The sequence below is a fragment of the Zingiber officinale genome, chromosome 3A (assembly GCF_018446385.1).
Source record: "Zingiber officinale cultivar Zhangliang chromosome 3A, Zo_v1.1, whole genome shotgun sequence".
NCBI lineage: Eukaryota > Viridiplantae > Streptophyta > Magnoliopsida > Zingiberales > Zingiberaceae > Zingiber > Zingiber officinale.
In genome coordinates, this window is record NC_055990.1 from 19,035,109 (window position 1) to 19,047,438 (window position 12,330).

The 12,330-nt window shown below is 39.6% G+C and overlaps 2 protein-coding genes and 1 pseudogene across 2 annotated transcripts; all 3 read left to right on the forward strand.

Moving 5' to 3' along the window:
• The first annotated feature begins 700 nt into the window (after positions 1 to 700).
• LOC122050235 lies at positions 701 to 1,961 on the forward strand. Its single transcript, XM_042611160.1, has 6 exons — positions 701 to 830; positions 895 to 907; positions 1,053 to 1,138; positions 1,223 to 1,302; positions 1,386 to 1,517; positions 1,743 to 1,961. Exons 1-6 carry the CDS (start codon positions 701 to 703, stop codon positions 1,959 to 1,961), a joined length of 660 nt encoding a protein of 219 aa, XP_042467094.1.
• A 216-nt stretch (positions 1,962 to 2,177) lies between these two features.
• LOC122050236 lies at positions 2,178 to 3,616 on the forward strand (annotated as a pseudogene).
• A 4,778-nt stretch (positions 3,617 to 8,394) lies between these two features.
• Positions 8,395 to 9,953, forward strand: LOC122050237 (60S acidic ribosomal protein P0-like). Its single transcript, XM_042611161.1, has 4 exons — positions 8,395 to 8,652; positions 8,746 to 8,814; positions 9,761 to 9,890; positions 9,946 to 9,953. The coding sequence occupies exons 1-4, from the start codon at positions 8,395 to 8,397 to the stop codon at positions 9,951 to 9,953; spliced, it is 465 nt and encodes a 154-aa protein (XP_042467095.1).
• Positions 9,954 to 12,330: the final 2,377 nt, after the last annotated feature.

Consider the following 12,330-nt stretch of genomic DNA (forward strand, 5'->3'; position numbering starts at 1 on the left):
AAAGATTTTTTGAATTATGATTTGCCTCTTAGCACCTTTATATGTTTTCCAGATGCCTCAAGGAGGAATACTAAATGCCCTTTATATATATCACAGACATGATATCCCAAGAGGGCTTCTAGCAACAACATTCCTCTTGGTTGTGTTTAACTGCCTCAGTAGTTTTCAGATATACTTCATGCTTGTTTTTGACAATGTAATTGGGACAATGTAATTGGGCTAGTAGGGTAGAACTACCTAGTCAAGGGGATGACAATGTAATTGGCACTTTTTCTAGTCAATGCAACTAAATTCTTAGCCTTTGTTTTTCAAATTTCCTTTTACAGAACAATATTTGCTTAGTAGTAAACTTTCATGAAATACTTTTTCCAATGATTCCATCTAAGATTTCTGGTTTCCAAGATCCATCATGTTAAAACCCTTTGCTTCTTGTGATAGTTATGTCAAATGCAGTGCCATGATGCAAATATAGTGCAAACATTCAAATATATCCTACGAGGCAAAAAAATTGAAGATGTGCTAAATCTGTTTTGCTCTTTTACCCTGTCATCTGTATGCAATATATATGCCTCACAGTATCATGCCAATCCTTCTACCATAATAGTGGATGTTAAAATAGGTGGAGACAAGGACTTTGGAAGAGTTATTGGAATTTTCTAGTCAGAATAGGACATCCTTGACTCGGATTATGCTGGATAATATGGTGGTTCCTCTTCCAAACGGAGATGTGGATGTCTCAATGCTGAAGGATGCAGTTCAGTTGGTTAATGGTAGATTTGAGACTGAGGTAATTGGTGTTTTTATGAGAATGGCGCATGCCCATCTAATCAGTATCTCTTTTGCCTGAATTTTCATAATTTCTCTTTCAACATCTTCTTACTTGGTTCATGGTAGATTTGAGACTGAGGTAATAGATAGGACTGTTAGATTCAGGTTTAGTTTTGGGCTCAACAAATAGACATTTTTTGGATAAACTTCTAAGCTATGGCGAGTTACTTGTTGAACCAAAGATAAAATTATAGGATTTGAGACGTTTTATCCTACTCTAAAAGAGTTGGCTCTTACTGGTTTGGTACCAAAACCACAAAGCAAGCATCACAACAGCTTTTGCCTTTTGCCATCCAAGCGATTCAAGAAAGTATAATTGAGATGTTGCGTTATTATGTGTCCTAGGCTGATGTTTTCATAGTATGACTGTACTTAACATGGAACTTATATACAGATAATTCCGAGCTAACAAAGGAAGCGACGGATTTGTTCATCTGGTGTTTGACTCAGAATGCTGAGTGCTATAAACAGTGGGTGAGTTGTTCTTCAAACGTGCTATTTATAGCTTTTATTATTTTGTAAACCTTTCTAACTGCTTTAACTGTTGTATCATGAAGGAAAAACTCTATGTAGAGAATGTTGGTGCGACAATTATTGTTCTTCGGAAACTCTCCACTGAGTGGCTAAATTACTCGGCCAAAATTTCCCCCGACACTCTCAAAGTAACACTTAAGCATTTGAGGGCTAAAGTAAGTATAGCTACTATCAAATATTTCTAATTTTCTTGTCCAAGTTCAGTCATTCGAAGCTCACGGTTTTTGGATTTCCATCCTTGGCATCTATCGTGTGCATGATATGATAAATTTACTTATTTGTTGCACTTGTATCTAGATGTGGTCAGGTTTAGTTGCACAGTGTTTTTCAAAATTTAGTTGCTGATCAGAATATTTTTCTTCTTATTTTCTCTATCAAAGAATGAAGATTCCCTGTCAAGAAACACAGACCCCAGCCAAGTAGCATCCATCAAAGAAGCTGACAAGTACTGCAAGACAATTTTGATGAAGTTAACACGTAATTTTGGCTGCATGAAGGGTAGTGTTTTGGTGCTTATGCTGGGAATTGGTCTCTTTTTCACTCTTTCACCGAATGCCGAGTTAATTAACTGGGAGAACATCAATTGGGAGAAATTTTAGGTGTTGTTCAGTTCTCTCCAATCCTCTTAGAACAACTTGGAGTTTAACCAAATTTTACCAACAAAGGAGATAGGTCAAGAAAGGATATGATGGCGCTAAATTCAAAGATAATAATAAGTTTGGTTTTTCACCTCGGCTAGATAACTATCTGAAATTGCTCTGGTGTTCGTCGTTGAAGCAAGCTGCTCCTACTGATATTTGCTTTCCATCCCACCAATGTTACGCAAGTATGGTTTTCATCTTGTTTTGTCTGGAAACCGTTACTACATTTCTGATCAGGTACTCGATTGCATGTCAAATTCATCTTCATATTGAAACTTGTGTCTCAGATATTTAAAGCATGTTCAAAGTTTTATGTGCTAATTAAGGAATATATATTCAATGTTAGCATTTTGTTTATATATTGGAATATGTGGAAGTCGTTAGCAATGAACCTGGATGTATGAAGACATTCACAAATGCAGAATGCCTTAAAGCACATATCAAAACTTCTCACCTTTATGTTGATTGTGTGATTTGTGGAACAAAACATCTGAAGAAGAATATTAAACGACATGAACACATGCATGAAGCAAGTGAGGTGCATGAACCAATTTGTGCGCCATCAGGAATTTGGTTAGGACATTGTTCGAAGCTTAACCTCTTTGCAAGAGACTAAGACATGCTGAAACTGTTATTGAGGTTGATTTTCCTGTATTAGAAGCAGTTCTTGAACTAGGAGACAATTATTGAATAAGAATGGATCAAAGGTAAAGATCATGGAGATGTCTAATTTGAGCCTTTTTAACAGAAGCTTAAAACACCTAGGCAAAGACAATTATCAGATATGAACGGATCAAAGGTAATTTGAGCTTTTTTTAACAGAGGCTTGAAGTGTGTAGGCAGTTAAAATAGATGTTCAAATGGCCTTTTACCACATTCATTATTAATTGCATAAATGCACACTTGTTGATAAGGACAATTTATTGGAAGATCACCCTTTTTTTCTTCTCATATGCATCACTTAATTTATTTCTGGATAAGCAATCAATCTTCTATTTAGTAACTATAAAGTATAGTTTTTGCGCCTTGCAGGTATCAAATCTCAAACAGCACATAAAAGCAGTCCATCAAAATCTTCGTCCATTTGCATGTAGATTTTATGAATGTTGGAAGAAATTTCCCTACAAGCATGTCAGGGATAACCATGAAAAATCTGGTGTGCACAGTTACATTCAAGTAAGTGTTTAGTCTAAGATTTATCTACTAGACTTGACATGGTGATCTGAAATGTTAGCAAATTCAATTTTGAATTTTTGTTTGAATCTGAACAAATATTTAATCTAGGTTTGCATGAATTCTGAGTTGCTTTGAGCTTCTTGTTGCAAGGTGACTTCTTAGAAATCGACGAGCAGTGGTAGTCACGGCCACGAGGTGGACGGAAAAGAAAGTGTCCTTCTATCGGATCTTTCTGCAAGAAGAGGATTGTTTCACCTGAGCAAGCATCAACACTTATGTACAATGTTCTCCGGAACATGATGCAAGCAGAGTTTTGCTGGTGGGACGAAATAGAACAGGTGATTGTTTTTGTGCAAGCAGAGTTTCGTTTTCCCTTCTACCCAACTCTTTTCCTTGCTTCTAATTTGAGTTTTGTGCAAGCAGAGTTTTGCTTCTAATTTAAGCATTCAAATTAGTCATCTTGTTACCTGGTGCTCTTACTACTTTTTCAACTATGATTTTTTGTCTTGGTTTACTAATATATTATTTATGTGTTTTTACAGTTTACAAATCTCAAGTACTCCAGAGTTGAAATTGATGAAGTGCGGTTCGAGTGGGCTGAATGCATGCTAGATTACATTTGAAGTGCGGTTCTACCTTGATGTGTTAAAAGAATGTTCTACCTTGATTTTGATATCTATTAGCTAGCTTTTGATGTAAAAAGAATGTTTGGGTATTTTATGGATATTGTTGTAAGAAGATTATTTATATAATTTGTGAATATTTGTGTATTTTATGGATATTATTGAATAAAGAATATTTATATAATTTGTGAATATTTGTGTTTTTTTTTATTGTCGGTTTTTCATTGTTTCGGAAATCAAATTTGTGCTGTTAAAAATTATACATATTACATCGGTTTTCCACCACTGCAAAACTGGTGTTATTAACTAATATTACATCGGTCATTTACCGCTGCCAAAACTGGTGTTATTAACATACAATATTACATCGGTTTTACACCGTTGATGAAACGGTGTCGTTAAGTGATACTATACCGGTTAATAACTGATTCGAAGACCGATGCCGTTAAGTGATACTACACTGGTTTTAACCCGATGTCTAAAATGGCAGACTTTTAACATCGGCTTCATAGACATCGGTCAAAAATGAAATAGACACCGGTGGAAAACCGATGTCTATGAAGGTTTTTGTTGTAGTGGATTCAAAGTTAAGGTGTTTTGTGATCTAACAAGTCTGCTTGAGTATTTCAGGAAAGTCCTAGCTGCGGTTAGGCAAAGGGAAAACCCTAGGGAGTGGTAACCCTAAGTCATAGGGGGTGGTAACCCTATGCGGAAAGTCTTGGCAGGTCGATGGCTTCAGGCAAAAGTCCTAGGGGGTGGTAACCCTAGGTGGAAAGTCCTGGTGTCGCGAACCAGATGAAAGACTAGACTAGCTGGGAAGCGGATGTCCAGCAGAAAGTTCGGAAGCGTCGAGTGCTGAGCAAAAGTCCAGTCGATCTGGAGGATCGCACTGGCAATAGGTAAATCTCCTGAGTGGAGTAGGTGAGGACGCGTTCCCCGTAGAGGGAACAGTAGGCGTCGGGTAGACCTAGGATTTCCGGAAGGAAATCCGAATTCAGACCCGGATAGTCTGATGACTATCGATAATATTTTGTTACCTTATTTATGACTTTATGTGCTAACTTTGTGTTGCAGGATATTGTTTGGGACTAACATGTCTTGCAGGTACAAAATAATAAAGTCTTCCCTCGGATGAATAGTGTCTGAGGTGCCTCCATGGAGTTTGGAGGCGCCTCGGGTGCAAGGCTGGAGCTGGCTGCGAAGCACCTTGGGAGGCGCCTTGAAGGAGTCATAAGGCGCCTTGGAAGGCGCCTTGAATAGGGCATAAGGCGCCTTAAGCAGATGAACTTCGACCAGTTCAAGCTTGATCCACGCGGGAGACTCGGCAGTATGGAGGCACTTTCAGAGGCTTCCAAGGCGCCTTGAACACCCTTTATAAGGGGGTTTCGAGCAGCACCTCAATATATCTGATTCCAAGTGATTCTCTTGTCACGTGCTGCTCCAAAAGACATTTCGAAGTGCTGCTACTCGTGCCCGATGACCCAGAGCTCCGAGACTTCATATTCCGTCGTCGGTATAGATTTATTTATCGCACTTATTGTAATACTTAGTTTGTAATAATCGTGCTTATAGTTGTTGCCCACCGAAAGCGATCAAGGATCGCGGGCCTTCGAGTAGGAGTCGTCACAGGCTCTGAACGAAGTAAAATCCTTCGTGTCTGTGTTTCTTTATTTCATTTCCGCTACTTTAATTTCTAAACGAGTTTTTACGATTCCGATAATCGAACACAATAGCCGCGAGCACTATTCACCCCCCCCCCCCCCCCCCTCTAGCACGTCTCGATCCAACATAGTTGTCATAGGAAATGGGCCCACTATATCCATGCCCCACTGCTCGAAAGGGCAGGAGACTATAGAGGTCCTTAATAATTGCGTAGGATGATGCGGAATATTTTGATGCTTTTGACAAGAAATACAAGCTCTTACCAATTTGTTGGCATCCTCGTGTAGAGTAGGCCAGAAATATCCTGCTAGTAAAATTTTACGAGCTAAGGATCTTCCTCCTAGGTGACTACCACACGAACCTTGATGAACCTCATGTAGAATAAATTATATATCTTCTGTGCCAATACATTTGAGCAGAGGTCTGGAACAAGCCCTTTTATATAACTGCTCCCCTATCATAGTATATTGAGCAGCTATTTTCTTAAATATCCTTGCTTGTTCTACATCACTTGGAAGGATACCTTGCTGTAAATATAATATAATTTGCGCCCTCCAATCCGCATGTATTTCTACATCAGCTTGTCTTTCGATACAAGATATTAATAGGGTCTGTTCTACTGGTCTATCCAGATTCCATGGTGTTATAGCGGAGACCAATCTGGCTAATTCGTCTGCCACTTGGTTCTCAGACCGAGGAATTTTCTGGATATTCACTTCTTGAAACTGAGACTTCAACTTATCAAATGCCTCAGCATATAATTTGAGCCTACCATTATTAATTTCAAAGTTACCTGATAATTGTTGAGCTGCTAATTGAGAATCAGAATAGATTAGAACCCGGGTTGCTCCTATATGCCAAGCGTCCTATAATCCAGCTATCAATGCTTCATATTCTGCTTCATTATTGGTGGCTCTATAATTCAATCTGATAGAAAGCTGGAGTCTGTCTTCCCTTGGAGATATAAGAAGGACACCAATTCCACTACCTTGTCTAGTTGAGGAGACATCCACATAAATTTTCCAAGTATTTTCTTCCTCGGGGCCTTGAACTTCTATAATGAAGTCTGCTAAAGCTTGTGCCTTGATGGCCGAGTGGGGCTGATATAGTATGTCATATTCACTAAGTTCGATCGTCCACTTGATCAGCCAGCTTGATGCCTCCGGGTTGAGTAGCACCCGTCCAAGAGAGCTGTTGGTCAATACAATAATTGCATGTGCTAAAAAATATGGGCGCAATCTCCGGGCGGTCAACACTAGTGCGTAAGCCAACTTTTCGAGTGCAGTATATCTACACTCGGCTCCTTTTAATAAATGGCTGAAAAAATATACAGGTTATTGTTTCTTCCCTTCCTACCCAACTAGTACAGAGTCCACAGTGTTTTCATTAGCTGACAAATACACCCAGAGGGTTTCCCCTACTATAGGCTTAGCTAATACAGGAAGAGTAGACAAGTAATCTTTCAACTCCTGAAAGGCTTTATCACATTCCTCGTTCCATTGAAATTTATTTGTCTTCCAAAGTATTTTAAAGAAATGGAAGCTATGATCGGTCGACCTGGAGATGAACCTAGACAAGGTTGTAATCTGGCCGGTAAGTCTTTGAGCTTCCCTTATGTTGCGTGGCGGCTCCATGTTCTGAAGTACCTTGACTTTACTCGGGTTGGCCTCTATTCCTCGCTCGGACACCATATACCCCAGAAACTTTCCTCCTTTGGCTCTGAATAAACACTTGCTTGGGTTTAGCTTGAGCCCGTATTGCCTCAAGGTTTTGCAGGTCTCCTCCACATCCCTTATTCATAAGCCTTTGATAGGTTGCTCCTGCATTTTTTAATCCGAAGGGCATAACATTATAACAATAAGTACCTTCAGATGTTATAAAACTGACATTCTCTTGATCCTCCTTAGCCAGGGGGACTTGATGATATCCCTGATAAGCGTCCAGCATAGAAATGTATTCACATCCAGTAGTAGAGTCTACAAGTTGATCGATCTGGGGTAACGGATAATAATCTTTTGGCCAGGCTTTGTTGAGATCCCGGAAATCAATGCATACTCGCCATTTGTTTCCAGGCTTAGAGAACAAGACCACGCAGATTTTCGCTCATAGACATCGGTTTTTTTAGCCGATGTCTATGAACGCCTTTTTTTCATTAATAGACATCGATTTTAACCACGGTTTTTAAAACCGGTGTCTATGAACCAAAATTTTGGCAGACTTTCGTAGCGCCCATTCTTTTGGGTTTCTCCTCACCCACAATAAATCGAAACCCTAATCCTCTGCATCCTCCTTTTAGGAGATACCATTTGAAAGACGAGCAATGGATCTCTTGACAGCGATGTGGACGGCGGTCGTCGTCGGTGCTATCACGGTCTACTGGTTCGTGTGGGTGATGGGCTCGGTGGAAGTGAAAGGCAAGCGGGCAGTGAACCTTAAGATGAGATTGATCATGCAGGATAAGGTGCAGGACAAGTACAAGCAGTATTTGTCCTTCTTTCTCCGCTCCAAGGAGGGCATTGCCGCCGCGCCCGACGACGATAACGTCCCTGCCTTCGTCGACACCTTCTACAACCTCATCACAGACATCTACGAGTGGGGATGGGGGCAGTCCTTCCACTTCTTGCACTCACTTCCCGGCCGCTCCCACCGGGAAGCCACACGCATCCACGAGGAGCTCGCCGTTGATCTGAGAGATGGGGATCTCCTCTCTCAGATCCCCATCCGAGGTCGCTCGCTCCTCCTTCCCTTCACTTTGACCGGCAAAAGGATGGCCGCCCCATTTCTCTTGCTGCTAATCGCGTCCTGCTAATCTCTCTTGCTGCTAATCACGCTCCGGGGTGAATCGCAGCGCAAAGGGCGGCTTAGACTCTTTGTCCCTCCATCTCTGTCCTTTCTCCGTCTCCCATTGCGTCGCCCGGAGCTAGATCGAGATGGTGGTGAAGCTCTCAAAAGCGGAGAAGAAGGTCCGCTACGACAAGAAGTTGTGCTCGCTTCTGGACGAGTACGGGAAGGTCCTAATCGCCGCCGCCGACAATGTTGGGTCCAACCAGCTCCAAAGCATCCGCAGGGGCCTCCGCGGTGACTCCGTCATCCTCATGGGCAAGAACACCCTCATCCGCCGCTGCATCCGCTTCCACACCGAGAAGACCGGCAACAAGGACTTCCTCAACCTCCTCCCCCTTCTCGTCGTACGCACTCTTCGCCATTTCCCATTTCCTCATCTTTAGTTCCTCCATGAATCGATCATTTAGCTATTTAGTAATTATCCTTGACTGATTCAGGGGAATGTGGGATTGATATTCACAAAGGGCGATCTTAAGGAAGTTAGCGAGGAGGTTGCCAAGTACAAGGTGTTGAATATAATAAATGTGATTTTTTGATGTTGCTTATCACGATTATCATAGTTTTCTGTCGAGTGATCAATATTTTTGGTGTTTTCCATTTGCAAGTTCATAGACAACTTTTTTGCTAGATTGTATAAACCTTTTCGACTCCGTAGTATCTTTAGTTCAGTACCCCATGCGTACATTTGAATTCCTTCACCAAAGGGGCCAGATATGAAACACTGAATCTATGCTGCTTGATCATCTATCTGTTAATGTGTTTTTAATGCTATTTTATGTTGGATATTACAATGATCAGAGTTTTGGGTCAAGTGATCAATATTTATTGGTTGAGGTTTTCCATTTTGCAAGTTCTTAGATAACTTGTTTGCTATATTGTATAAACCTTTTCCACTCTGTATTACTTCCTGCACCAAAGAGACCAAATATGAAACACTGAAACTAAATCAGCGATTAAAGGTGATTAATCACTTATAGTTTAAGCCATGTTGTTCTCCAAAGAAAGTATCTTTCTTCTAGTGCTCTGTCAAGCAAATGAAACATTTAATAAGAGTGTTGATGCAGGCATTGATAATGAGAAGGCATCAAGCTTTATGAAGTTCCACTCGTGAAATTCTTGGAGCAGAAATAGCTTTGTCATTTGGGTGGTAAGTTCCTTAACTTGAAAATAGCTTATTCTGAATCGGACATGCTAAGATCAATGATATGACTACCGTGTGTTTATACTATTTAATTGCTTTTATACTACATGCATTATTGATTATGGCAGAGTCAAGTATAGTAAAGATATCCTAAGTTACTTGGAGGATCTGTGGCTGAACGATGAATGCCAATATAATGGTTCTATGCTGGATGTCTTTCTTGTTACTGATCAATGATCCCTCTCTTCCTGAGCTTTGTCTTAACTAATGTTAATGTCTGCTTACACTTACGTGTGGTTGAACATTTGCAGGCTGCATCTTGTTTTTTCTTCGCCGAGGCATCTAATGATTTCTGGAGTCTGCATTATTATTATGGAAATCTTATATCTAATGGATTTTCCCTTTTGGGTTTTGTGATTTGTTCTTCAATTTTGGGATTCGGTATGCTTCCTCTTCTCTCTTATTATAATATATTCCATTTTGACATTGCATGTAGTGTCATGAGTTGCTGCTTCTGTAGTGATTAGAAACTGGACAAGGTCTTGATGATCCATGGTCCAATAGGTTGGTGGGTTATATACAAGGCTATCCTTGTATTGTTTACAGTATTCATATGGATTTTCTCTTTTGTGCTTTAAGTTGGTTGGCAGAGAATGCACACTTGTTTCGGGTTGTATTTATAATGATCTGACTTGTGTAATGTGAATCATATATGTTCAAAGATATGCATGATCAAGAACAATGAATCAAGCTACTTAGCAATGTCGTGATTGTGTTCCAGCACCATAGTCATAGGCACAATATAACATTTGTATTTTCCAAGGTACTTAGGCAATGAATTTAGCTGTGTATTTTGATAAATATTTTTCTTTGTTAAATTATTTAGCACCCAGAGCAACATAGTTGTTTCTTATATCATTTGTGTATAGTCATCATGAAAAATGAAAATCTGATATTTGTTCGGATCAAGAATAGTACAATTTAATTTAACACATTTCATGTCTGATATTTGATGGTATTTGGACATACAAAGGAAAGAGGGCAACCAACTTATAGCCATAGCTTTGAGGGTCATGAATTACTAATGATGTGTTTATCCTCGTGTTTGCATATCCTTTACTCAACATTCACATGTTCCATTGTACCTAGACCATTCTGGGATATTTCACTAGGATGTCCTGATTAATATGGTTGGTGTGTATAGTTTTGCTTTGATCTGGTTACACTCCTTGAGAAACTTAAGAGGATGTGTTCTTTCTCTTCTTATAACCAGCACTTGATGGCACTTGATGTCAACTGGTGGTAACAAGCACCTTACACTTCTTATTTGGCAGCAAAAGGTGAAACCGTCACCTTGGCAACCCCAACAGGGTGACCCTCCACTATTTGGAAAAGAGGTAAATCACGGCACATGCAAGGAGGGGTTGAGGTAATCAGTGGGGCATTTCACACCCATTAGGAATTGACCTCAAGCCTGTTGGCAACAACACCCTTGCATGAACCAATTGCGTCAACCCGTGGGGGCACCTTACTCTTCTTCTTGATTAGAGAGTAAGTTGCAAGGACTGGAACGAGATTAAAGAAAACATTATGAATGTAACAATGATTTAATTGATTTGAATTTACTAGTGATATAACCTTTTACGTAGCTCAATGAAAGATCAGCTAAGCTGACCCCAATAATTAGGACAAATAAGGCTTGATGATGATGATAACATTGAAGGTTACTTATCATTCTGGTGTCATGCTGGCATGCTCAGTACACATAGTTGACATGTATGAAGTTAAACAGCCAATCCGGCTCTGTCTCTCTTGTTTCTTTGATCATGTTCATGTTAAATTATGATTAGGTATTTTTGAAGCAACTTCACTTGGGAGATTTAGAAGAGGTCCTCAAGATTCTCAGCCAGGATCAGAGGGAGAACTTCAAGAAAATATTCAGATGTCTCCACTTCCAAGCTGATGATGTATGTTAATCCTTATTTAATCTGTTATGGGCATTCGTTTTTTTTTTTTAAAAAAAAAACATCTATATAGTTAACTCATTCATGTTTTGCCTTGTAAATGATAAGTCTATTTGTTGCAGGATATTTAACATCCTTTATCGTATATCACATATTAATGACAAGACAAGCAATTTCTCAATTTCTGGGTAAAAAATTACTATTGCTATCCTTAAATAGCAATGTTAAAAACAAATTGGAAAAATGAGTGCTCCTCCACCATTAATGATTTTTCTTGTGTGGTGGAATTTTTTTCAGTAGGAGGATGTAGACACACTTGTGCTTGGGCCTTACACTTTCTCAATGTAATATGCCCAACTGAATAGCTAATCTGTCTTGTTTGCTAGTTAAGTGAGAAGTTCTTTTCCTGATTTCTTTCTTCCCGTTTGGAGAAATATCAGAATAGTTCTAGGATGAATTGATATTATGTCTAAGAATACAAGGTACTGTTTGATGTGCCCTTGGACACCAATTTGGATAGCTATTGGGATAATCGTTGAAAAACCACAATGATGAATGTTGTGTGTTTTGGTCAAAATGGATGTCTCAAAGAAATAAGGTAAATCAGAATGATTTGTCTTAAACATTCAAATTAATGGCATCATCTATTATGGTCTTGCTGTGATGTATATGGTTGCCTAACGTTGAAAAACCATTTCCCTGTTTCATTAAGCTGGCGTTATGGTTAAGAAGTATTTCTTTTCAGTTTAATCTTGAACATTACATCTTAACTGCATTATTCCCTGAAACTCCTGTTTTTACTTACTAGAGGATTGAATGGACCCAAAAGGAAGCTCTAACTTGCTGTTTTGGGTGCTGAACTAAGGAGGCAGCTGCCTTCTTGCCGCATTCCTTGCTGCTGTGGTTGGTAGCAGAAA